The sequence below is a fragment of the Lethenteron reissneri genome, chromosome 7 (genome assembly GCF_015708825.2).
Source record: "Lethenteron reissneri isolate LAM-NWPU_2019-01 chromosome 7, ASM1570882v1, whole genome shotgun sequence".
NCBI classification, from domain to species: Eukaryota; Metazoa; Chordata; class Hyperoartia; order Petromyzontiformes; family Petromyzontidae; genus Lethenteron; species Lethenteron reissneri.
In genome coordinates this window covers 8,654,190-8,681,966 of record NC_083785.1, presented here as the reverse complement: position 1 = coordinate 8,681,966, position 27,777 = coordinate 8,654,190, and the positions used below count along the sequence as shown (strand labels likewise).

Here is a 27,777-nt window from a genome sequence, read left to right as displayed (position 1 = left end):
AAACGAAATGCCAACGTTACATGCCAGGCTAACGGAGTGAACAAAAATAGGAGACAGAAATAACAAAATTATACAAAAAAAGACCAAGAAAATATATTGATCCTGGATGGGATTTGCAACCTCAATCCGTGATGATTCATCGAATCGCTGGGAGGGGCGGAGGGAGGGGAGGGTATGAATTGTTACAGTGAACAGCATGAGCCTGACTTACTCTTTCTTTTTAATGTCCAATATCATGAATTCGTTATGAAGCTATTCATGATGTTTAATTAAATGAATCGTCCATAAATCGTAATCGATTACCTACATCGTGGTCGATTTGCTCAGCCACCTTTAAAAATGGCTGACCCGCCCACATCTTGCCTCCTGAAGTTAGGAAACCCCCCGACAAGCCATGCCCAGCGCAACAGTATGTACGTTGAACTTCTTTCGCACCGCACGTAGCCAACCGTGCCGATCATGCCAATGACGTCGCTAAGCCTCATCCACCACCTCCAGTCCAGTGGCACATGTGTGAAAGGAGAGGCAAGATATTGTCGTGTTATCCGATGGGCGCGAGTAATCGAACCAACAATAGGCAGAGTAATAATAATAAGAGAGCCCAGGTGTACAAAGCGATGTACCACCTTGACAATGACGCGGCCAGCCACGGTGAGGTCCCGGTCGAACCACGTGTTCCAGATGCCTCCTCCGTAACACTCCACGCTCACTTGCAGGCACCCGGCACTCAGCTTCCGCGAGCGTGGTTTTACCTGATTATTCATAATAATAAGGGGGGGGCGGGGTTTGGGTTAGATCGCACAAGTACGCACGCACGCACACACAAATTGACAACAGTCCCCCATTTACACTTTTCGACAGTTGGAGCAAGTGCTGTTGCAGTCAGAAGTCCTACTGACGTGGCAATCAGCAGACAGCCAACAGCGGATGTTAGCATAACAAAACGCACAATCAAACACGTTGGCAGCGAAACTGTAGGCAGCATTGATTCCAAGGTGAAATCTCTCCACCAGTGTCATCATTAACAGAGCCTTATGGGTGACGTGTAAATGGATGGTGTATAATTCACATCCTCATATCCTGTCTCACCGAGGCTTGGCTTGGCACACTATTGCGTGAGCTCCGCTCCACTCTCTTGAGCTGCCCCCCCTTGGCTACCACCTCTACGTGCGCACACAGCTTTGCTCCTCTTGTCAGTGGGGCTGGGGAAAATTACTGTCGTCTTAAAACCCCGACTTTAAATTCTCTTGCTATAAACTCCTAAAATATTTCACCACTTTTGAGCAAATCTCATCACCTCCCCGCCCCCGCCCCTTTCAAGCTGGTGCCGAGATCAGCAGGGTGAGCCGTGCCGCTTTCACTCCCATCCTGAAAAATATCCAAACTCGGAGAGGTGGGACAAAGTCATTGTTATGCAAGTCCAAGTCGAGTCTCAAGTCATCAAATTCATGACTCGAGTCTGACTCGAGTCCAAGTCACATGACTCGAGTCCACACCTCAGAGGTGGGACAAAGTCATTGTTATGCAAGTCCAAGTCGAGTCTCAAGTCATCAAATTCATGACTCGAGTCTGACTCGAGTCCAAGTCACATGACTCGAGTCCACACCTCTGCAAACTCGGATCCAACATCCCTGCCTACGTCCATCCAAACTCAAACCCCTTCCTCCCTTATCACTCGAAAAAATCCTAGAAGGAGCTATCTTATCCCTATCTCTCCAAACACCTCTTCCCCCCTCCATGGCCATGCTGCAACGACTCAGTGTCATCTGGTTTCCACCAAGGCCATTAAACAGAAACCAGTCTCTTTCATGTGTTAAATAATATTATCTCTGCAGACCTCGGGCCATTCTCAGTCCTAGTTCTCTGCAACATTTCTGTTGCCTATCAACAGCACCGCATTCTCTGTGAGCATGTCTATGACTAAATAGGCATCTCCAACAAACTACTTCCCAGATTCCACTGCCACCTCTCGAACCTTTCCTTTTGAGTTTCTACAACCGAAGATGCTTAAATATGGCCTTACTCTGCTGATGAGACCCAGAACATAGACGCCAGTCCACAGGTTGTCTTACTTTAACAAATGCAGCTGTAAATATCGGCTCGGGAAGTCCATACACTGACGGACTGAAAAAGAATGTTTTTCGTTCGCCTGTAGAGATGGCGTCTGGATTTTTCGATTATCAGATGACCTTTATTTACAATCAAGCGAGGCGAGCAGTCTATTTTTTTTTAAGGGAGAGCTGTTGATGAGACAATAATGTTGGAATGGGTGAGACAAAGGCCACGCCGTTTCTGACCCTGAGACAGGGGCTGTCCGTGTGAGCTCCGATGATGCTGAACCCATTCCCTGGCTTGTACTTCCCGCCCACGGCAAACGCGATGATCGTCGAGTAGTTTCTAGTCACAAAGTACTGAAAAAACAAAGACATAACACACACACCATGTCAACTCCGGCATGAGGTTTAAGGCAATATTGCAAGTCCTGGAGGTGTAATTATCATGAGTGTAAATACGCATCTGTATGTTGAACTTCTTTCGCACTGTGCACAGCCAACCGTGCTAGTCAGAGGTGCATCCATTAACACGGAATGTCTTTAGTTACTCATAATATTTAAGCCAAACTGTCAATTTAAGATAACTTCACTTGCAATTGCATTTGACATCGTACATAGTTGACACAGTTGCTTTTGCACCGATTACAATCGCTTATTCGTTTCACTCTTGCCATTGTGGTGATGAAGGTCACTCTCTTGCAACTGCGACAATCCTAGTCTCTAGAATTCGTACTTGGGTTAATAAATATAAAACTTGAAACTCTTAAGGCTCCAGATGCCTACGATTGTGTGTAATGGTTATGTAAATTATATGCTAATCATATGCTCGAGTTAATTTTTGGGATAATGAAGTGAACAAATCAGACAAATAAAAAAACACAGACAGTAAAAATTAGACGAATAATGATGGATTCTTGAACAAATTGGCAGCTGTGAATAGCAACAATTTATCACCAGAAAGGTGAATCATTGCAACCTGACCAGCAATGCAAACATTTTAATACATTTTTTGTTACGATACACACATCAAATGGCGCACGTGAGAATGAAATATTTAAACATTTGTATACGTTGTAAATAATGAGGTCATGTGACCCCCCCCTCCCCCTGCAGCCCTAGAGGCTGCCAGATTCAAACCGTGACCTCTGAACCATAAGGGCCTGGCAAATCATAACAACAGGCCTATACACAGTACAGTGCAACAAAGTCGCATTTATAAATATCAGGGCAAGGCATAAAAAAAAATCGAGACATATTTTATGACGATGCCAACACTCTCCAGAAAGCCTCGAAAAGGCTCCAATTGTCGAATCGCGCCTGCCTTCCGTCTGTTTCTAATATCAAAATGCTTCTCTTTTCGGCATTATATACAACCAATGAAGCGCCAACAATTTGTGTTTAACAACACGAACTGCGCAATGCGCTTGCATAATCCTCAAGTCGCCAATAGCAGCCGTCGGTCCGTGGATAATACTGTAATACCCAACTTGCCATGCAAAATGGAGATTTCGTGTCGCGGTGACGTCTTCCGAGATCCTTTGTGCGTGCGGTTTTTTTTTCGGTTCATTAATATTCCCACATTGGCGAGAATCAATCTTTGAGCCCGCCTGTGGAGCAGACAATCTAGGACGCCCGGGTGAACTCAATTTAAAAAAAATATATAAAAATACAGCCCTGCAATTGCTTAAACACTAATACTGGCACAAGAGCCACCATTAGAGGGAGCTCTGGAGATCCCCTCTAGCAGGTAATTTGGCCTACTCTTCCACGCTGGCAAGGAGTTGTGAAAAAGTCATGGGCAAGCACTGCCGAATGACAGTCAAGTACCCATTTATTCTGCTGGGTTGACAGAGGCGGGGAGATATAAGAAGACCTGCCCCATTGTTTTAACTGCCGTGCCGGGAGGTCGAACCGGCGAACTCTGGACTGAAAGTCCATTGCGCTCTAACCATTACATCGCAGCAGCAGCAGCAACTCGGAAACCCATAGCGGCCACAGTTGGAATTGAGCTGAGAAAAGGGAGGGGTGCATGGCAGAGCTGACGACCAAGGTGAACGGGGTTACCTTGTTTGCTGGCGCAATGTCCCATTGCTCAGTCTCCTTGAGCTCTTGGAATCCCGCCAGCTTCAGCTGAACCTTGCACTCCTCCACCACTGGGAGAAGCCCCACACGCACAAGACATGAAGAGGTCACCAGCAACTCGGGCCACTGAAAGTGCATCGCAAAGTCACTCCGATTTTTTGGCCTATTTTTCAACTTTTGGGGTTTTTTTTTTGCACGCAATGACATTTCCTGCAGGCGAATGTCACAACGTGATAAGGCAACTGACAAGAAGTTAATGTCCAAAGGTGCAGTGCTTGTTACAATATGTGAGTAAAAAAATTTTTTTGCATTAAACTGACAACTTGCGAAAATAATGGCGAGAAGTTTCCAAATCGGGAGAAATTAGCACTTGCATGATCTGATATTTTGTGATAATATATACACTGCAGGAAACGTCATTGACGTTTATTGTTAACACTTTTCAAACTAAGTTTGAAAGCAGAGCTAATTCATGCATTAGCTCTGTCCTTCTATCCGTCCGTCTGCCTGCAACATGGGGTCATGAGAACTCCTGTAAAGGTGATCTGAAATAAGTTCAATGATCACACTAACGTCTAAAGCTATAAGGCACTTACCGGATAGAAAACCAGCCGAAAATCAGTGCCAAATAAGCCTTTGCGGCCAAGGCCGTGTTGTCACACATCATGCATGTACCTCGCCTCCCATGAACTTGCGTGACATCATCTGTCAACGTCACACTTCAAGCCACGTGTGACGTAATCTCATTGTAAAAACTCGGATCGTGACATTATTACCGTTAAATACATGGGTATGCACGATTTGTATTCCTGGATGTATACTATGCTGGTATTGACAATAAACACAACAACTTAAATGTGCACCCTAGGAGAGATAAAACTTACCACCCTCTATTCACATCACAAAGTTACCTAGAATACAAAGATGATGTTTGCTTAATGGGCCTGGTTTGCTCAAAATATTTTCTTGCAATGAAATTTAACTTGAGATTTTTTTTGCAATTTAAATGTAACTGCATTTCGTTCAAATATTGGATAAAGCTCTCCGATGTGTTTCGAGTTGTGCCGAGTGTTGTTCAGCTTGATGTTCGACGTATCACTCCCTAGTGCTGGGAGCTTCTTCAGGGCAGAGGTTGCAACCGGGTACCCGATACCCGTACCCTACCCTATACCCGGCTACCCGTACCCGGCCGGGTATGGGTAGCCGTTTGCGATCCTGGTGCGGCCGGGTATGGGTATGGGTAGGCCGTGAGTCACTGGTGAGTAACCGTTTGTCACTCATTTCCCAACGTCTTGTCTCTTCTCACAATTCAAGTTCCTAGAATAAACCCACCTGTGCCTGCAACATGGCTTCATCCCAGAGGTTGCAATCGGGTACCCGTACCCTACCCGATTCCCGGCCGGGTACGGGTAGCCGGGTATCGGGTAGGGTACGGGTACCCGTTTGCGACCCTGGTGCGGCCAGGTATGGGTACGAGGGGTAAGGAATCAAAACCCGTTTGCGATCTCTGCTTCAGGGTAACTTCTTCAGAAAAAATGCAGTTTCTGAGAAGCTCTCAGCATTTGAAGAAACTCAAAAAAACACATCGAAGAGCTGCACAGGACAGAACCGCAATAACCTACGCAGTCTATACGAGACGAAGGAAAATGGAATTTAAACTGAAATTTCATCTCGTGTAATTTAATTGAATACACGCTGGACAAAATCCACATCCCCCAGAAACCAACATTAGTTTAATAATGGAGGGGAGGGAAAGCCTCAGCAAGGATAGCAATTGTGCCGACAAAACTGCTTTCATGTAGACCTGACTCAATGGCAAGTGAAGATAATTAACCGAGCATAAAGAGCACCATCTAAAAGGAGGCAGGGATTGTGCGGTGGTGAAATTTGAAAGTTAATGACGAGCTTACCATGGTAAGGTGACGGTCCCTTGTTGACAAATGAGAGGAAGTCCTTTGCCACCGTGCGGATGGTGTCACTGCGAGAGGCTTTAATTGTGGCCTGAAATCAAAATAAGCGCGTTTTTTAAATCCTTTATATTAAGTTCACTTGCTTGCTTGCCCGCTTACGACTGTGCAAATCTTTCGGTCGTTTTTTAACCCACTTCCCGTGATCCAATCGAGCTGACATTTTGCACACAGACTCGTTGTGCGTGACAATTTATTTTCGTGAAAAAAAATTCAAAAATTTTACACTTTTTAGGGAAATTTTTTTTATATTTAATTACCAATTGCTTAATGGTGGTAGGCAATCATCTGACCCATAGGTGGCAGCCATCTCAAACCAGAGGACGAGAGGACTCTAGCCGCCACGCATATAAAGGATTTATAGTGAAAAACTTTGTTTTTACGGGTACATTTTTTTTGTAAACTGCATTGGGCCATACACTGTTTTTTTTCTTCACAAAACGTTCGAAAAATGTAAATACATGTAGTCCAGAATTGCCCTGCAATTATCTTTACCCTGGCCCTGTAATGGTAGGCAGAGACATTTGTGTTAATAGCTTTCGGGTTAGGTGTCTCATTAACTCCTCCTTGTGTGTATCTGCACTGTACTTGCATTATTAGCATGCTGCGAATCGGCACCTTCATTAACAACTCGGGCGTTTCTTATCCTTTAAATGAAGATCTCACTCGAGACAATGACTCGGATTACCCTGTTGGCCCACAACCCAATAATAGTAGAGCTGACCCCATTAGCTCTCGATTTTATCCGTGGGCAGAGAATTCGGGTTGCGGATTAACCTTGCTCATCCATGCGCATTGGTTAAGTTGTACTGGTAGGAACCTCCTGGTTACACCGGCCCACAGGGGATTATTGTGTCCGTTGTGCAGGGAGGGGCTGGGTGGGGAGGGAGGGGCTGGGTGGGGCTGGGCTGGGTGGGGCTTGGTGGGGAGGGGAGGGTGGGGAGGGGCTGGGCGGGGAGGGTGGGGAGGGGCTGGGTGGGGAGAGAGGGGCTGGGTAGGGAGGGAGGGGCTGGGTGGGGCTGGGCTGGGTGGGGCTTGGTGGGGAGGGGAGGGTGGGGAGGGGCTGGGTGGGGAGGGTGGGGAGGGGCTGGGTGGGGAGGGTGGGGAGGGGCTGGGTGGGGAGGGGAGGGTGGGGAGAGGCTGGGTGGGGAGGGTGGGGAGGGGCTGGGTGGGGAGGGGCTGGGTGGGGGGTGGGAGGGGTGGGGCTGGGTGGGGAGGGGCTGGTCACCCCGTGGTGCCCTTATAAAATGCAACGTTTAACCTACTCACGCCGGGTTGCGCCCGCCCTCACAGTCGAGCATATTTGCGGAATACACCACGCCGCCGTTGACCCTGGCCATTGACCGAGCAACCCAACGTTCCTACCAGCTCCCTCCGCAGGAATGTGTTTAGCTGCTCCTGAATCGTTGGAGGTCAGTGACTCAGTGTGCCCACATTGCTACAAACACTAAGGCAGACAAAAATAAATTACTTAAAGAAAACAAATCAAGATGACACATTCTACATCTTCAGCCCCTATTCTACGTTAGTAAACAGAACGGATGTGTTTATAGCTTAATTTTAAATTGGTTTTGCATTATCCTTGTTTTTTTTTATCTGGGCCATCACTCCCCTCACATTTCCCCAGATAATCGAGGCAACTGTAGCTCTGGGTGTGATTCTGGTAAACCTGCACAATACTGAGCTACACTGGAGCACAGATTGCACAACTAAACACTTACCAAATAAGTAATATTTAAAACACGCTTTAATGAAATGTACCGTACGAGTAATGGCAGAACTCCACGATTCTGGGAATTGGCCTCGAAGCTTGCCACAACGTAAGGGGCCGTGGTGATTTACAGCCAACGTTAGTTGAGCGTGGACAATTAGAGCCAAGCCAAAACATAGCATAAAACATGTTTTAAAATATGTTTTTTTTTATATAGAATATAGTATTGTCATCAGTATGACATAAGTATACCAGGTTTGCAGTTGATACCACATTGGGAAGTGGGTGTAATGAAAAAAAATGAGCTCAACGGGCATTTAATTACAGCGATATTTAAGATATTCAACCGTTTAATATGAAAGTGAGGTTTTTTTTTAGAAGCTACATTTTTAGAACATAAAATGATGGATGTTACATTGAATGCCTCTGACCATATCACTCTGATTGCGCCCCAATCTCAACAAAAGTCAGAAGCCCAGCAAGCACGAGCCCATTTAACGTACAAACCACACGAAGACCTTAGTCACCGTGTGGTACGTTTGTGCTTATCTCTCAGTTGAAAGGTTAGGGTGCACAACAAGTACGTTGTTTTTCCACACACCACTGCAAAACTTCTCCCATTACGGACCCAATGCAGCCTCCCCGACCAAGCCGGGTTTCGAAACTGGACGTAGCTGCTGCGAACTCATCCGTTGCCTTCAGCATCCTCATAGACAATGGTTTTTCTGCATTCCAAAGAAAACCGGCACAGCAATGACTGACTTCTCTGCTGCCCTTTGACACCTTTTGGCGTCACGGCCTGCTGCTGAAGATGGCTAAAATGAACAGATGCCATTCTACTTTACGACGCGGTGATCAGCAACTACACTCTTAGGGTGCACATCACCAGTAAACACAGCCGCAAGAGAATTGTGAATAATATTCTCCCTCAAGGCTTAGCACGAGCACCATGTGTGCGTGTATGTTAAACTTCTTTCGCACCATACGTAGCCAACCATGCTAATCGGAGGTGCGGGGGAAGGTCAACAAACTAAACACAAAAAGCAGTTCTATAGAAATTAGTTTTCCTAATATCGGAAGAGCATCTGAAAGCGTGCAATGCAGTGACCTACTTTGTTCGATGGTTAGCCAAAAGCAGCTGCTGTGAAGATGGCCATCACTATTTAACAATATATGTGACCTGCCATTAACATCATCTCGCAGGTAAATATTTGCAGATTATATAGCCCTTCATGTACAGGGCACAAACTTCGAAGACATTGCCAATTCTCGCACAGCTGAGCTGATGCTATTCGAGGGATATTTCCATCGCCAGAGACTCCAACCAAATCCATCCAAAACCACCGCAGGTGCTTTGCACCTGAACGTTCATGCAGCAGATAACCACCCTTGATGATGTCCTTCGATGGTAGCCCAGTGTACTATAACCCCCTCTTCAGAAATATCGAGGGGTTATCATGGACAGAAGTCTGGCTGTCAAGCCCCACATAAACCGATCTGTAAAAAAACAGCAAATCAAGATATTGCCCTGCTGCAGAAACTTTCAGGAACGACCTGGCGTGCCTCAACTGATGTGCTTACAACTACCGCCCTACCACTGCCGATCTACTCCAGGGCTGGGGAACTTTTTTTCTGCCAAGGGCCATTTGGATATCATTCGCGGGCCATACAAAATTGTCAACTTAAAACTTAGCCTGTTATATTTGGTCAAACATTTAATTAACTCACCCCTAATGTGATGGCTGGAACCGCTTCTCTTTGGCGAGGCGTGTGATGTTAGCTGGTATTGATGATGTTGCTACTCGCAACTGCCTTTCCAGGATTGCTCCTAGATTTATTGCATTTCGAGTCCCGCCTGCGGTTGCCTTGGCAGGGCCAGACCAAATGATTTTGTGAGCTTTATACGGCCCGTAGGCCGGACGTTCCCCACCCCTGATCTACTCAGTGGCAGAGGTACTGTGCGCCTGGCCTGGGAACTCGTACACAAAACTGCCACGTGCACAATTGAATAACGCAATGCGCACTCTTAACCAGGACACTGAAAACCGACGCCAATCCCCTGGGGCTCCCTGGATCTGCGGACATTGATGCCACCAAATATCCACAGAGACATGCAAACTGCAAGGGGATATACTGTACACGTTTCTTACCAATGACAACCACCTATACCCATCATCGACCAATACCTCAACAATGTACCTGGCCACAATCTCAATTCCCCTTCTGGGATCGTTCTGCCACCATCCTATAAACTCGCTCAGATCCTGTAGAATAAACCACCTAGGTTGAAACCAAAATGTCACCCCTCCTGGGTTTTGACAGTTCTCAAAGACACTGTTGTAACCATCAGAACATCAACAGGCTGATGCACTCATCTCCTTCACGGACAGAAAATGAAAGGCAAGTCACAGGCGGAGTGCGATTGTGTTCCATGCAACCCAAACTATGGACCGTACACTAAACCACTAGTCACGGTAGCAAATCATTAAACCAACGCCGTCACCTCTCACGATCCTGGCGAGATGTTAACTACCTCGCCTGGTATACAGGAGGTTGCGGGTTCGATCACGACCCTGACGATGCCTGCTGCATATTTGGAGTTTGTGGCGTCTCTCTCTTATCATGATCACAATTGCGAGATGTTAACTACCTCGCCTGGTATACAGGAGGTTGCAGGTTCGATCACGACCCTGACGATGCCTGCTGTATATTTGGAGTTTGTGGCGTCTCTCTCTCTCTCTCAGCATGATCACAATTGCGAGATGTTAACTACCTCTCCTGGTTAACAGGAGGTTGCGGGTTCGATCACGACCCTGACGATGCCTGCTGTATATTTGGAGTTTGTGGAGTCTCTCTCTCAGCATGATCACAATTGCGAGATGTTAACTACCTCGCCTGGTATACAGGAGGTTGCGGGTTCGATCACGACCCTGACGATGCCTGCTGTATATTTGGAGTTTGTGGCGTCTCTCTCTCATCATCCCAATTGCGAGACGTTAACTACCTCGCCTGGTATACAGCAGGTCGTGGATTCTATCCCGACCCCGGACGCCTGCTGTACAGGGGTACTTCAAAACAATGTTAACAACTTCTGAGAATTTGCAACAACACCACAAGGTATGTGCCTCCGGGCTCTGGAGACCACCTGGAGAAGATTCCAGGCAACGCGTTGACAATGTTGGCGAACAAGTGGAGACTCTTTGGAGCTATTAACATCCATTTGTTATCAATATAATTATATAATTATATTGACACTGTAACGTATCAATAATTATTATATAGCGTTAGTGTATTAGAATCCGTTGTTTGATCCGTTAAAAACGCCAGTCCCATATAAGTGTTAACAACATATTTAGAAGCACCGCTCTGCGTTAATTGGGAGCGTGTTCTTCACGTGGTCGCGTGGACTTTCGCCTCCCGAATCCTCCGTTCACCTGCCACGTTGAGAGTTGAGACTCCACGTGCGATTTAAAGAGTCTCTCAGCAAGCCAGCAACGTCTGCCCGAACTTAAAATAGCACAGCGCTGTTTACTGCCGTGCCATGCAAGTGCCCCTTTAAGTCTGGCTCAACGAGCACACCACACACTGACACACACAGGCCAACCCAGCACCACCCAAAGTGGGTGAAAGGGGCAATGAAAAATCTTTGATGCGTGAATTTCACTTCTTAAATCATCAACGACCACGCTCAATCGGCCGCTCGATGGCAAATGACTTCTCTCCCGTGGAAAAATATAAAATAATATATTTATAAAAGTCTGTCCCGGATTCGTTCTAAGACAAAACGTAGCCTTGGCGTGTGAATAACGTGTGGTAGTACACACACACACACACCAACACATAGAGGTATAGTTGTGTGTGTATTTATATACAGTCACCTGCATGCTTGCTGGGTGCCGTTTCAAATTCGGAAGCTTTCTCCAATCTTGATTTGAAGCGTCGTGATTTGCTTGATTGTATTTCGAAACCTACGTGACTTTTACCGAAAGAGCCAAAGAGTATGAAGCTTTTTCAGTTTCCGGCAGGCATCCGCTTAAAAAGAGAGTGAATCGATTCCGGATGTAAATTAACTAAGCACAGTGGACCCTTAATCGATTCTCGCGATTTACCCCGGCAAGTCGGGCGGCGTTTGAGTGTTGTGGGTGGGGGGAATCGCTCCGACACATTTAATCGTTTCGATTCGGCTTGCAATCGAGGAATCGAAAGTGTGTGGGGGTGGTGGGAGGGAGCGGTGGCGCTGCGATTAGCGCTACGGGCAAATGCTCGTACCGCTGAACGATGCGTGTGTAAAGTCTAACGCGTAGACATATTTAGGGCGTCAGCGCATTTTTCGCGAGCGTGTACAAGTAATGTGTTTAATTTCAAATGTATCATTTAAAGGTCCAACCCTGCAATTACTCGTTCAGTAATGTGCTAACCATTACACTATGGCAGAATCCCCAGACGATGCTGATAATGCCATTTATCCAAGAAAGCCTCACTGAGTCTCAATACTGTTTTTTTTCAAGAGGGTCCTGCTACATTGTGGATGGCTGACCAATTACTCTACATGAATGAGAGCCTGGATTCATATGAGAGGAATTAAACTGCAGAACCCAGAGAAAATCCGTCAGGCACACATAAGGGTGCGGTTGTACCTAGAAACCTGAACGTTAAGTGAAACATCGTATATCGAAACGCGTTTTACCATACGATCCCATTATATAACCTAACATGTGTTCCTAAGAACATATTTCCTGACCTAAAACCTACAAAAATAACACGTTTCAACACAACTAGGATATTTGCATGCATGCATATTGAGAATAATAACGAGACAGGTAAGTAAAACAAACTACTGTAAATTACTAAACCAGAAACTGGTGCACGTGTTGTGAGGTATAAAGGGGTGGAGGGGTTACCGGGAGGGTGACGGAGGGGCAGTGGGGCTCCTGATTTCCACTAGGGTGGAACACATAGTAGTTTGAACTGGCTTGAAACAGTGGATTCAAGAATCCACGGTGGAACTAACATCTCCTGGGCAATTAGCCTTACAACACCTGGTATTCCCAGACCGTCTCCTATCCAAGTACTAACCAGGTTCAAACCTGCGTGGCTTCTGACCGCCGATAAGATTGTGTGAATTCATAATTGAGCAGATGTTAGAGATTTTGGTGAGGAATTGTTCAAATGATGATACAAGTAAATACGAGCTTACTAAAAATGCAAGATGGACTCCATGCTTTAACATGGTCACATTTTTCACCCGCTGATGCCCATCTTCAACATACATTGGCGGAGTTGTCAGATGTGAGTTGCCATCTGCTAAGGCCTGATGGTCACCCATCTCAGTACCATATGAACCAGGCTCAGGCCTGCTTAGCTTTGACCAGATCGGGCACATTTTAGGTAATTTGGTCATCTTAGAATGATGTAATGTTTTTGTGTTGGCAAATAATGAGGAAAAAACATGACAAAAGAAAAATGTAATCAAGTGAAATCAATCACCCCCAGCGTAGCACGTAATGTAAACTTTAACACAATTTTAAATACAATTAACTTAAGCTAATTTATTTTGTAGCAGTGATTCAGGGTGAATATGTATCACGATTAAACCGGTTTGAAATTAAGAAAGAAAAATCATGCATACGCATTGATTCAATGATTCTTTCCAGCACGCTTTTCTTATTCTGGGATGTATTTGATTAACGGTAACAACAACAATATAGCTCGGGCCAGGCGCACAGACGTACATTCAAGGTTGGTGCTCATATTGGATAATCTTGATGAGATTGTCCATGTACCCCCCTCCGTTACAGACAGACAGACAGAGGGAACGCTGTGTCCATATCAGCCTTAGTTGTAAAACGTAAAAGATAATAACAATCCGGAGATATTTTTCAAGCTCATTAATTTGATAAATTAAAAGCTCAAGTAGAAACAGCCTTTGCTGTGGTAGCAACTATCACGGTAAATGAGATAACATGTATCCATACCATGCTACTTTTTGGTTTTTAATGCAACTGTAGTGACATCGGGGATGTCACTGTATGGTGCCGGCCGGGAAGGGTTATGCCGTTCGATGTTCCTACATCGTGGACAGCACCGTGTGGGTGGCTGTGTGTAATACCAGCCCTAGCGGGGCTTCGCGAGCACTGGGATAGTGCGGGCACCACGCACAGTGTGTGGTGGGGGCAGGGTTGCCCCGGGCCGTGGCATTCTGGTTGACCCCGTAGACACGTGATCCGGAATGTCCACACAGGGGGTCCCAGGTGGGGGGACTAGTGGGTGATCACGTGTCTGGAGAGAGCTCTTGAGAAGGATCAAAAGGAAACGAGAATGCTCGTGAAGGCGGGCGGGGGGGCCGAGGTCGGAGCGGCCCCGACCGTAGGGGGATATAAGACGGGTCCCTGAGAGGGACTGGGGTCGCTGCATTCTACAAGCTGGAAGCTCAACATCTCCAAGCTGGAAGCTCAACATCTACAAGCGGGAAGCTCTATCTACAGGCGAGAAGCTCAACACCTACAAGCTGGAACCTCAACACCTACACGCAGGAAGCTCAACATCTACAAGCTGGAAGCTCAACACCTACAAGCGGGAAGCTCTACATCTACAAGCTGGACGCTCAACATCTACAAGCTGGAAGCTCCACGTCTACAAGCTGGAAGCTCAACATCTACAAGCTGGAAGCTCAACATCTACAAGCTGGAAGCTCAACATCTACAAGCTGGAAGCTCAACATCTACAAGCTGGAAGCTCAACATCTACAAGCTGGAAACTCAACATCTACAAGCTGGAAGCTCTACGTCTACAAGCTGGAAGCTCTACGTCTACAAGCTGGAAGCTCTACGTCTACAAGCTGGAAGCTCTACATCTCCAAGCTGGAAGCTCAACATCTACAAGCGGGAAGCTCTACGTCTACAAGCTGGAAGCTCTACATCTCCAAGCTGGAAGCTCTACGTCTACAAGCTGGAAGCTCTACATCTCCAAGCTGGAAGCTCAACATCTACAAGTGGGAAGCTCTACGTCTCAAGCTGAAGCTCTCCGTCCTACGAGGCAACCACGTGGTTGGAGACCCGAGTGAGGGATCGACCCTTTGTAGCGGTAACTTGCTGTAGTCTGGTAAAGGGGCAGTTACCCCTTTGTGTTACGGTGTTACGGTGTTACAAATAAAAGTGTTGCCTCTAAAAGGAACAACGTCTACGACTCAGTTGGACTCACTACACAACAAATATACCAATGACTATATTTATGGGTGGTGCAGTGGTTATCGCATTGCACAACGAACCAGTGGCCTGAGTGAGTACAATTATCATCAGTGGCGAATGCAATTTCACCCGGTGCAGTGGCTCCATCACTCCTCCGACCTTCACTAACCCGCACTGAGCAGCGTGCTGATGGGAGTGTTGTCAAACGTTAACCTGGTGCGGGTTAACCTAATTTAACCCGGGTTTGACTCAAACGATTGAGTCCAATCTGATTAATGTCGGTGTATTTTATATTAACGTGCAAAATTATCCATACTCACTACTCCCCTAAGCCTAGAGCGGTCACAGTAAGACCACCAGAACAGCCTCCCACCCCTGTGCCCCCTTCTCCACGAGACACATAACGCTGCCAGGCTTTTCTCCTCCTCCTCCTCGCTCTCTCTCCACCCTCATCCCTCCCCTCCCCTCCTACCTCTCACCCAGACTGCCTGCGGTTTCCTTTATGCCGACTGCACACATGCACAGAGCAGCACACTTTGGGTGGGCTAAGGGGCTGGGAAGGATGGTGGTGGTAGGGCACAAACTGAGCCTGTGATATGTGAGCGCGCATCAAAACGACAGAAACGCACCCACGCGCACGCACGCACGCACGCAGACACACACACACACAGACGCACGCGGACCAGGAGACATCACAGCAGAGGAGACAGGCGCGGAAGAGCGGGGCAAGCAAGCGAGGAGGAGGAGGAGGATTGTGTGCAGTCTGCGAAGACAGCGGCACGCTATGTTGTTCCTGAGCTGAGTATACGGACGGGAAGATGATCGCCTCCTTTATAACGTTAGCTCTTTTGGTGATCGTTGCCGGCTCTGAATATGGTGAGGAATCACACGTACATACATACATACACACACGTACATACGCACATTAACGGAGTGATATTCACACAAACCCTGACATACGTTTCACGAATGTACATTCACAAATACCCGTTCGCACGTTCATACTGTGTACAAAGCGGCACGCACACACACACACACGTACACATGAACCACCAAGCGCGCACGCGATGCCGTTGCGTGACTACGCGGCTGGGTTATGAAGATCATGTTCCGTGCTTGATTTGTACTCTGCCTTGTATTTCTTGCGTGTTTAATTCGCACGACGTGGTCAGTATGGAATCCTCGTGTGATTGGGATAACTGGGGCGCAGTTTGCGGACACGTACACGGAATGATTGTGCAAGCGGTCTCGGTAAGGAGGCCGTATTCTTTCAACATCGTGGGCAATGTCAAGATTTGGCCTCGACACGACGATGCGAAATAAAATCGTGTTTGTTATATCTGGTGGACACAAGTACATACATTATATATATAACGTCCAACATATTCGGCAATCGCTATGTCTTAAAGGAAACGAATATACTCTACGACGTTTCGGGCGATGGCCCTTCATAGTACATTAAAAGAAGGCCACTTAAAGCGCCATTGCCCGAAACGTCGCATATTATATATTGTTTATTCTTTTAAGGCAAGGATTATTGATGAGTGTGTTGAGTTTTTTTTTATTGTTTTTGTTGTTGTCTGTGCTTGTGCACCACTGACTATGCAGCAGCATCACTAAGTAATGTGTCGAAGAAATATATAGCGTTGTACATTTAAACACACGCACACCCTTATCAATAGTCGCCACGTCTTGGCAGATCTCACGAAAAAATCACCCCGGCAATTCAAAGGGGTTGTGAGTAGATGATGATAAAAAAATGGTTTACAATTGTCGAGAGTGCATTGGAAAATCATTTATTGCTAATGCAAAATACCGTCTATTAGTGTCCTGCAGACTGCACAGTGTGGCACCTCTGAATGTTAGTCTCACACAAGCACTTCAAATGCACTCGAGGATTATAATTTCTCTCTCTATATTTTTTAATCTTTAGCTTTATTATTCCGAGAAAATGCTTCCAGGATTTTGCAGCAGCAGCAGCAGCATGCAGCTCGAATTGGATCTTAAATTCAGCACCACTGCCCCATGGACAGCTCCCGAGTACTGGGACCGCCCCGTTGTGGAGATTTGTCCCGGCTGTGCGCACTGTATGTAGAAGCAAGTCAAGTCGTGTCGTTATTGATGGGCACGCAGAACATGGGTGAATTATAAAGGCTCGTGTCTTTGCATTGCAATAGGGGGACACACAGATCGGGAATCCCTGATTCAATGAATGAATCAATAACATTAAGCATTGATTTTTGGGCACCCGCCCCCCCCCCCCCAATAACCCAAAATAGTAATGTAATCTTCCTTGCAGTATAATTGATTTTTTTGTTATATATAATATAGTGATATACGCCATGGAATTAAATCTACTGTATAATATGTTATGCATTAAATAACCGCCAGCCATTCCCAATTCACCATTCGATGAAGGCTAACCCATGTCATGTTGGTCAAGGGTTTTGACCATACTTCACCACGCTGCTTAGTGCGGGTTGGTAAAGGGGGAGGGGGGAGAGAGCCGGATCTGTTCTGATATTAGTTGCCACTGATCTTAGCCATGCTGGAAATGAATATTGGGTGGCCAGGTTCACAACAGAGCATGGTAATCAGTCTTCCACCGATCACCCAATGTGATGCTTATGATTTGGCACCTTGTCAACATACACTGTACTATGGAATTATCTGCATGTCAAATGTGTTGTCTTGTAGAATGTTGAGCCCAGACGGATGTGTCGAAACCCAGCATGCAGACGTGCAGCCCCAGAGGTATTTTTGCGTAAAAGCACAACAACAATTGTGGGCGTCTGCCGCTAAGCGACGGGGACGTCACCACAGCACTTGTGCCAGGCTAGGTGCACTGAGGCCATGTGAAGGGTCGAAGGCTTGTTTTCAGGAGACACTGTAGCCGAATAAGACCCAGGTATTATGCGTGAACTGAGTTGATACAGAGGCACCACCTATGCCAACGTATAGCGCACACACACACAAACCTATTTGGGTGGCATCCCGGATCTATAATGCTAACCTTTGCAATTCATAAGAGAGTCTGGGATAATTCAGGATGGCTCTTGGGGTATATATAGAAAGCGCAAGAGCTCAGTGTGTGCAATGCATTGTGGAGGACTGTGAAACAGCATGAGAAATGAAATGTGATGTACGTGATCCGGCTCAGTGATTCTTTAATGCTTATTATCATTATTATACCCAGGCTTTGGCTGCCAAAGAGACACTGTAGCCGAACAAGATTCTCGCTTCATGTAACTAAATAACATCTTAGATTCTAGATTTGAAGCTTTCGTGACTGCAAGGATTCATACTCTTAGGTTTTTTCGGTAAAGTCACGTAGGTATTTTTTTTTAATTAATAAAAGTAAAATAAAACAAATTAAAAAATTCACGCAAGACAATGTATAAAATTCTATGATAGAGTATATGCATTGTCTTGCGTGAATTTTTTAATTTAAATTCACCCAAGACAATACATATACTCTATGATAGAGTATATGTATTGTCTTGCGTGAATTTTTTAATTTGTTTTATTTTACTTTTATTAATAAAAAAATTTTACCTACGTGACTTTACCGAAAAAACCTAAGAGTATGAAAACATCTTAGATTCATTCATTATCGAAGTGGTTGGTCACTCACCTGGACACTTTGCCAGATATAATGTCCACGTGCCACATTGAGAGCTCATCGTCACCGTAACTACATGATATAATCACCATGTCTAATAACAATATAGTACCCTTTGTCAATCCACCATCGAATGAAAGCCTCTCTACGCCGCGTAATTCGGGCTGTTTGGCGCTACTTCACCATACTGGTCGTGTGGGTTGGTGAAACTGGAGGTGTGGGCGGTGAGGGGGGGAGCGGCAAATGAGCAGTCAGTGAGCTGCGCTATAAATCCGGCGTGCCGTGTTCGACACCCACTCACGACCAACATCCGGTGAGGATTATCTGGTCCTGGGCCTCTCCTAGGTCGACTCAGCCTCAAATGAGTGCCTGGTGTAAACTTCGCCACTTGGGAGGCAAAGAGCTGGGGGGGGGGGTGTGGTGGTGGATGGGTGGGGAGGTGTGAGAGGACAGGTTCCGATATAAAGATATACTTGCCAGTGTGGTCAGGACTCAACAGGGTTTATCGCGCAAAGTGCGCTATGAACCATTGCGGCACTGCGTGTTCCATATTACGTCTTGCGACGTGTGAATTATGTTTAAATCGTTTAGCATTGCAAAAAAACAATACTGTGAAGCACTGCAAATATTCCATGTGCACTTGTCGTTGAGCTGTAATGGGCATACCTCTTAATGCAATTTGTTAATATTCGAGAAACTCAATTATATTGTCCGTATTAGAGCTGTAGTACAACGTGATAATTACCAATGATTTTTATATTAATTACATTCATTTTATTTTTAAATGTAAATTTTTTTCCCTCCTCATTATATATATACCGCAACTTACATCACGAAGGAAAAAACGCGATACTGTGGTACGTAGCCTTAATCTGCTGCAGTAGAGCCTGTACAGTTATTTTTCAAGATAAGGGCATATTAGTGTAACAACAAACTACAAAGCGTAACGGATTAAAAATGCCACATTGTGACTTCACATGGCAGGCGCTTGCAGGCACAAATAGCCCCGCCTTCATCCTCCCTTGCTAGCCTCAAACTCTCCTCCTTACCCCTTCCCACCGCACCCCCCTTCACACTCCTCCCTCCCTCCTCACCCGACCCCACCACTAACCTCATCGTTTCTCTTCTTCCATCCTTCTCCCCCTTGGCACACGGGCAAGATTAGCCAGGAGCACATTCACCCTTGTTTAACAAATAATGCCCCCTGATATTTCCAACGCGCCAGCCCCGCGATGGACAGCCTCCGCTGGGACCCGCAATGTGTTCGCTGAGCCTTCGCCTGTCGATTACGCAAGGTCTCAAATTCAACCCCCCCTCCCTCCCCCAACCTCCCTACAGCAAATTAGTGACCCGTAAATCCGTAAAGCGTTCGCACACCACACTCAGCCACCGATTTGCTAATTTGTCGACCGTTTTTTTAGTTTTTGTTGTTGTTGTTGTTATTGCTGCTCTTTTTCCCAATTTCCCTCCTCTGTTCTCACGAGCTCAGGAAGGCCACCACCTCCCACCCCCCTTATTTTTCGCGGCGCGTATAGCACCCCCCCCCCCCCCCCAGCAATTTTCCGAGAAGATCACCATTAGTGGCGGATAATTTCCACCACGTCGCCGTTGTTGCTGCTGCTGCTGCGTTCGTGCCGCTCGCCTTGCTGGCCTGAACAAAGAGGGACCCCTCGATATCCCCCCCCCCATCCGTCATTCGCGATGCCGTGTTTGTAGTTTATGGCACGCAGGTGGCGATTGTGGATCTCCGACACGCGCGCACGAACACGCACACACACGCACACACACTGCACGGGACAGCTGCACCGCTCAGCTGTTCGGCCGCGGCGTTCAACCCCCGTTGTGTGTGTGTCTGTGTGTTTTTTTGTGCGCGTGGCTTTTGAATTATTAAGAACCCATTTTGCAGGGCGAGTTTCTTGCGCTTTGTTTCGCGCGCACCTGACGGGCGGTCTCGCGTGCACTTTTACGAGCGGCGTTCGACGACGAGAGGAGACTCTTGGCTCGGACATGCGGCACGGTCTGCGGCCTTTCGTCGTCGCATAAGAAGGCTCGAACGAGCGGTGGTTTGGTCTTTCTTTGGTGTGTGTGTGTGGACGAACAAAAATACGACGCGGTGGCACGAGGCCCCTGAAATGTCACGAGGACACGCACCCCGCACATCGTCGGCGGTGTCAGCTTAAGACGATGATGATACAAAAAAAACGTGCTACGCTGTAGATCAATGTGTTACGCTCCTTTTGTCGTTTTCTTTGTTTTACACTGAAGCGATTGGAGATGCTGTGCCCCCCGGTATAACGACATTTGTAGGTAATAGCCTTGGCAGGGCGAGAGCGTGAACTGTTGACATCCATTGGACAGGCAGACATTGTTTTAGGTTTAGCGAAAATCCATTTCTAATGCACTGCAGGTAAGACCGTCTTCTCTTGTGTCGAAAATAGCCCGCTCATTGCGGCTGCACTCGTGTGATTGCATGGACAGTAGCGTGCAACGGAGTCACCCTCCCTAGCGATTTTAATCATTGTCTTGATTCAGGGTCACTATTTGATTCAACAATCTATTTACGTGAACAAAAAAAAAACAGAATAGTTTTTACCCTTTCTGGCAATAAAACAGGAGTTATGTTAAGATGGCCAAACGCCAAATAGAAACCTTTTGCAAGGAATCAAGTCCTACATTAATCAAACACGGTACTTGTGGTGAACATGCAAACACACATGCTGTGATAATCGATGGCATTGTCTTTGAAACAGATTGGCCTACACCAGAGACAGCCTTCTTTAAGGCCCACTCTCACCGCCAGTGTCAGACCAGAAAAAACGCCAAAAGGCGATCAGTACGAAGACAATGACACCATCAGGGCATTTATAGCTCGGGGTGAGCAGCTACAAAATGGGACCTTTTTTGCCAGTATCAGAGGTCGCAAACGGGTTTTGATTCTTTACCCATACCCGTACCCGGCCGGGTACGGGTAGCCGTTCCCTACCCGTACCCGTACCCTACCCGAAATGAGTGACAAACGGCTACTCACCGGTGACTCACGGCCTACCCGTACCCGTACCCGGCCGCACCAGGGTCGCAAACGGCTACCCGTACCCTTACCCGGCCGGGTACGGGTAGCCGGGTATCGGGTAGGGTACGGGTATTGGGTACCCGGTTGCGACCTCTGGCCAGTATCAAAGTATGAAAAATATACATCGAAATTTGCTCAATATTGCGGCGATTGTAGCGGCCTCTAGTGGCTTGAGGGGTTATAATGTACACAAATCGAACGAACGCAATTCGATGCATACATCATGGGCTTAAACATCAATATTAATCGATGATTCGAGGCATCGTTTCACTTCTTATTCATAGTAATGGTGTGAAATGGAGCACCAATAATCCTGCAGCACTTGCGTCAATGGCCTATTATTGTATTCTCCAGATGCTTAGGTCCACTTTGTTTTTCTCAGCGTCCACTCTACGTATGTTTTTAATGATATATGTTACGGTGTCTTCTGCTTTCCCAGGAGGTCGTATATTGTCTCCAAAAATAATTGTCAAATGGACCATGAGTTTGGTGGAGTGTCTTACTTTCCAGAGTGTCTTTTCATTCCGAGATTTTGGTAGGTCGTGCATTTTCTGTTGGAATATAATACAAATACTTTTTTGGCCTACCAATGAGGCCAGAATTTGACAATTGGTGATGACTTCCAATTTAATGATAATCATGCAAAACAGTACACTGGTTAGCAAACGGGAGCATTTGCCAACTTCCATCATTATATCGACAAACATCAACCTACGATGCTGTATTTAGCCAGAACCTTAACCTCCCCCCGAGCAATTTAATTTAGCATGCAGACTTTACTCAGGATTAACACATCTGTTCCTAGTAACCATATATTTCACCGTTGTCACTATAACGACGGTGACGCAGAGCTTCGTCCAAGTGCGCGTGTGTTTGGCGATGAAATTGGTTTGATAAATAACGCCGCTAAGTAAGCAGAGAGGTGCACTTAAACACGCTCGCACGGTTTTTTTGGTGAGGCTCCAAATGCCCCATCAGTGCCGCCCAACAGAACGGAAAGTTTCGACGGATGTGTCACTGGCAAGGAAACAACACGGGTTGACACAAGCGGGGTTTTGTGAAATGTTAAAGGTTCACAAGGGAGACATTAATTAATAATGTGGTGGTGAAAGCCGACGTGTTAAACTGATATCATGTCAGTCTGTCTGTCTGTATAGCTGACCATCCATCCAGCTGATGACACTTCGGGCAAACTACAAACCCCCTAAACTGACTGCTACGAAACTTAACACACACAGCTTACCAATTCACCACTGTCCAGCCCGGTATAGATTTTGGACAAGATTGGTGATTACATATTTGAAGAGTTTTTTTTTATTTTACTACCGCATAGATTTTCGCATTTGTGCTGTACAGCGTAACGTCGGTTCCCGAGAAAGCCCTCACCACGTGGAACGGAACGTTGGACATAATAACTCAGCGAGGCGTGGTAGAACCCAAAACCCCATAGGAGAGAGATATTTGGCGAACAATAACTCGTGACATTCTGCACACCAGTACAATATGATGTGCGCTTGCGTGGGTGTGAGATTGCACGTGGCCAAAATCGATGACGAATATCTGAACCGGCCCTGAGACCTCCCCCCCCTCCACCTAGGCTGGCTCAGCCATAAACGAGTACCTGGTGTGCTGTGAGCGGACAAAAGGACCTGGCCACCCACCTCCTCGTTTGCCGTGTCGGCCTTCATAGGTGGCTCTTGCACTCAATAGTCTGTGAAGGCTATAGGGAGTGGGGGAGGGAGGGAGGGCCTTTGTCTTGAACACCCAGTACGTTGCGCATTCATTTTGCACGCAAAAATGCCCCCACACCGCCCCCCCCCCCCCCCACCGTTTGGGTGCTCGCAATTATTTGCACAGTAAAATCTTCGAACGAAACGGGGACTCTCTCTTTACGCCGCCGCTGACTCGCCAGCTTGTCATTTATATTGTTTGCTTTTTGTTTTGCTTACACAAGTGTTCGGCGCACCAAATGAAGGGCGAATAACGCTTCAAAATGTGTGTTCCCGCTGTCGATCATCTTTATAAAATGGCTAAAAAAAGTCTCAATGCTTTTTTTTCTAAAAAGCTCTCAGGGGATGATGTTTGTTTGTTGTTCTTGTTGAAGGAGAAAATAGTCACGGGGCCCTAAAGACTATGACCGGATTTCGATTCAGATTATAAGACAAACATTTTGTTTTAAATCCCCGTATCTTTAAAGCAAATGTTGTGGAGTGCCGTCGTAACATGGGGTCGATGTGTGCGGCGCACATAAAATGTCAGCACTTGGGGAGACAAAGGCGGCCGGGCGTGGTGTTAGCCACTCACCCTCTCGTGCGTCTGTTGCGGCCCGTATGGGGGAAGGTATTTGTTTTTGTTTGGGCAGAATCGTGAAGATTTATTGTTGCCGGGCACATTTTTGACTCTCCAAAGCGTCTTATCATCTGGGGAGTACGGTCATTTGATGGGTGCACAGCAGCACGCACGAGCAGAAAGAACTAAAGAGTATGGATCCCTGCAGTCACGAAAACTTCTAATCTAGATTGCACCTTCCTGTCCAAAAAGGTTCATGGAGAGAGCATCTGCCGCTACTGTCCTCGAGTTTACACAAGCTTTGGTAGGGCAGCATTAGCGAGGTAATGTAAGCCTTTTACTTGATGGCCATTTACTTGCAAATGTGTGTGTTTTTTAAGTACACGCACTATGCACTCAAAGCCATACAAATCTCTACAATAATAATGCTGCCAATGCGAATATATATTTTAAAAATGCAAACGTAAATAAATAAATGTTTTGTCATTGTTGAGCACAGGTACTTGGGAAGTATACATGAATCACGAAAATCTGACCTATGTACAAAATTTCAAATGGTGTGGAAAAACAATATAATTATTTCAGATTGATCCTAAAGCATTACATCACACGCCATGCAAGTGATGTCACTTGTCTGGCATCTCTTCCGTGCTTTTCCAACAACAATTTGTGTCTTGGTGCCACGTGGAATGACGCCTATGCTGTCGGCATAAAGACAACATTAAATTACGACGTCATGTAAATTATCCAAAAATCTGATAGATATATTCGAAATTGTCAACGTCATTTTTTTTACTCCACAGAATAAAGAGACGTTGCATTGTTAGGGAAACTTAATTTTAGGTTTGGTTGCACAGCTTCCAACCTTGACCTGTTAACAAGCTACACTTACACTCTGCCATCATTAATAGACAACATGCGGTCCACTGGTGTCACATTAGCAATGCAAGATAGCCTTGCAATGTAGCAGTTCATATCGTTGTCACTGTGAAAACGATTTTATCGCATCTCCCAACTGTTAATTTACTACACTGCAAATGTGGTATGTCATTTCACGCAAACTTTTTTCTAAGCGCTGTATCTCTCAGCAATTATGTTCAACATCGCGAGTGCCGTCCCTCAGCTTTTGACTCAATGCTCTAAAGGGTGCAAAAGGCCATCGCTAATTAAAGGCTGCTTTCATGCACTTAGTTGTTTTATGTTTGTGGTGTTAATGGCGGTGCCCTTGCCGCCTATCAGCAACGGAGCATGAGTTCCTGTTTCTATGGCGACAAGCAGGCACTGTCTAACCTCTGACCCAATTTGAAATGACATCAGCCTAACAACAGGATTGGCCTAGAAATTCGCACCACTGCGAATGCATTATTAACGTGGGCCTCTAATGGCACAGAGTCACTCCCACCAATTATTCCTTTTGCAACCACCAACCCTGTGATTATCGTTTGCCTCTTGTAATAATTACCGCTAACGCACCACTCGTATCTGTTGAACCATATGGCCTGTCGAGCAAAAACCATCGAAGTTAAAAGCTAACTGTAAAAAAACAAACCCCGTGTTTTTTTTTGTAATGCGTGGCCACTGGCTGTTTTTTGGCCGTGTGGTATAATTAGAGTATTGGAAATCAAATCATCTTGCGTGTGACCGACCTTCGTCAGATCTCCCACAAGCCAGGCATGGCTGAGTGTAATTCGGACTTGGAATTAGGACATTGCCTGGGGGAGGATAATGGGTGTTGTCAGCTTGAGCTTCGAGGTGGCCTGGAGATGACGACACAGCAATATATATTTTTTAGAACCTTATCTCGTTAAACGTACGAGTCGGTGGGTTTTCTCCGAGCACTCGAAGATTCCTCCCAGCGGGAGTTGCTCGTTCGGTGGAATTGACCAAACATCCCGTTGCAGTAGGACCCTGCTGAATTAAAAGTCTTAAAACTCGTCGAGGGCTTTTTTTATGAGTAAATAAAAAAAATTGCATTATTACGATTCTTACCAAAAAAAAATATGAAAAATAGCCATCGCGCAGATTTTAGCGGTCGCCTTGCGGCTCTCCGACACGCGCGTGGCGCGCTTCCTGAAGAAGAAGACGAATAAGAAGCACGTCTTGGTACGTGAACTGAAACGTCGGACATGGTGCCGATGGCAATTTTTTTCTCATTTTACGTCACGTCTCACTATCAATTAAACACCAGTACGCCGTACATGAGAGTATGTAATTATGGAGCATTTAGAGCGGGCGTCACGTTTAAACGACGCGTTTCCAGCTCAGCAGAAGATTTGTGGCAGGGACGCGAGACGTTATTTCGTGTCATCGCACGAAACGCTACCCTGTCTAGATTTGAAGCCTTCGTGACTGCAAGGATTCATACTCTTAGTTCTTTCGGTAAAGTCACGTAGGTAAAAAATTAAATTAAAATTAATAAAAATAAAATAATAAAATCACGACGTTTCGGAGGCAACACAAGTCTCCGTCATCAGGTGGGACCGTCACAGCCAGATTTGCTGCATCAAGTGAGGCAGGGATTCAAGATGCAAGCTCTTAAATACAAGTTAAGGGGGAGGAGAGGGGGGGGGGAGCTTATCAGAATGTGGTAGCCAATGAATGGAACTTATCGGAAAGAACTAAGAGTATAGCTACCCTGTCTCGCGACGATGCCATCGCACGGGTCATTCCCGTCGTGTGCGTGATCAAGCACGTGTTACGGGCGACACATCGTGTCTTCTGACTGTGGACTTCTGACTTTCCTCGCAACCAGCTCTTCGCTGCTGAGCCATCGAACAAAGACGGGGGTCACCGCTCCACGCGCTTTTCAGATGTGCTTCTGCGGCCGTCTGGAACGCTCTTGCACAGGCAGATATGCGCATTTAATTCTAGATTGGAAACTCATTTCTTTAGGTACCGCTTTTTGTCGTTGTTTAGTTTCTTGTCCGTTCCCCCGGACCTCCGATTAGCGCTGTTGGCTACGTACGGTGCGAAAGAAGTTCAACGCACAGTACATACGCGCGTACCCGAGCGGGCATCGTGGAAGTTATCGCGTTAGAAAGGAGACACAAGCCGAGTAATTACTTCAATGACGCAGCTCCTGCACATTGTAATTAAAGGCCTCGGGGCAGTGCGTAAAGGCCTCTTCGTGTCGTGTCGGGCAGCTCCGATTAAAAAAAATAATTGGTAAAGGCGCTGCCCTTAAATTCCTTGTTCACGCAACTGCTGGCAGAAGGACCTCCGCCACAGGGAGCTCTGGAGGGATACTCCAGAGGGCATTTTGGCCTACTCTTCCACACACGGCAGATGTCTGTGGGAGCGGTCACAAACTGTACCCCCACCATATATTCGCCCTGCCGATGGGCTAATTGGCGTGCACCCATTGTATACTGCCATTGTATACTGCCGGACAGAGGCAGGGGGGTTAAAAACTCACCTGGCGTGAGATCTAACCGAACCACCGATTATAATCACACAACGGCTACATCCCGATACATACATAATTGCAAATTGTTCATCCAGGAAAGCTACATTGAGTCTCAAGACAAAATAATTTCTTTTCAGGAGGATTCTGCAGCTAGATGTTTGTAGAATACCCATTGATGGGGTTGTTTGGCGTCATATATGGCGAGAAACCAGAGGACACGGGGGAGGGAAACAAACAAACACAGCCATTTTTCGATGTAAAGCTTTCGTGACTGCAGGGATTCATCTTCTTGGTTCTTTCGGTAAAGTCACGTAGAAGGGAAATAATAAAATAAATAAAATAAAACAATCAAATAATTCTCACGACGTTTCGGCCACAACGCAAGCAGC

General features: G+C 46.3%; 2 protein-coding genes across 3 annotated transcripts in view; one reads left to right on the top strand and one right to left on the bottom strand.

Annotated features, from left to right (window-relative positions):
* DNPEP (aspartyl aminopeptidase) overlaps nt 1–11,862 on the bottom strand; it is a 33,274-nt gene extending 21,412 nt beyond the window's left edge. Inside the window, exons 1-5 of the mRNA XM_061575173.1 lie at nt 11,693–11,862; nt 6,047–6,137; nt 4,119–4,207; nt 2,298–2,411; nt 627–752 (exon numbers count right to left, since the gene is read on the bottom strand). Of these exons, the coding sequence (XP_061431157.1) occupies nt 627–752; nt 2,298–2,411; nt 4,119–4,207; nt 6,047–6,137; nt 11,693–11,698 (426 nt within the window). The 5' untranslated portion in view covers nt 11,699–11,862. The remainder of the gene's footprint in view (nt 1–626; nt 753–2,297; nt 2,412–4,118; nt 4,208–6,046; nt 6,138–11,692) is intronic.
* A 3,643-nt stretch (nt 11,863–15,505) lies between these two features.
* LOC133357265 (receptor-type tyrosine-protein phosphatase N2-like) overlaps nt 15,506–27,777 on the top strand; it is a 206,596-nt gene continuing 194,324 nt past the window's right edge. Inside the window, exons 1-2 of one of the 2 annotated variants that reach the window (XM_061575138.1) lie at nt 15,506–15,877; nt 17,699–17,755. In XM_061575138.1, the coding sequence (XP_061431122.1) occupies nt 17,734–17,755 (22 nt within the window). In that variant the 5' untranslated portion in view covers nt 15,506–15,877; nt 17,699–17,733. The remainder of the gene's footprint in view (nt 15,878–17,698; nt 17,756–27,777) is intronic. The other variant, XM_061575131.1, reaches the window with a different exon arrangement.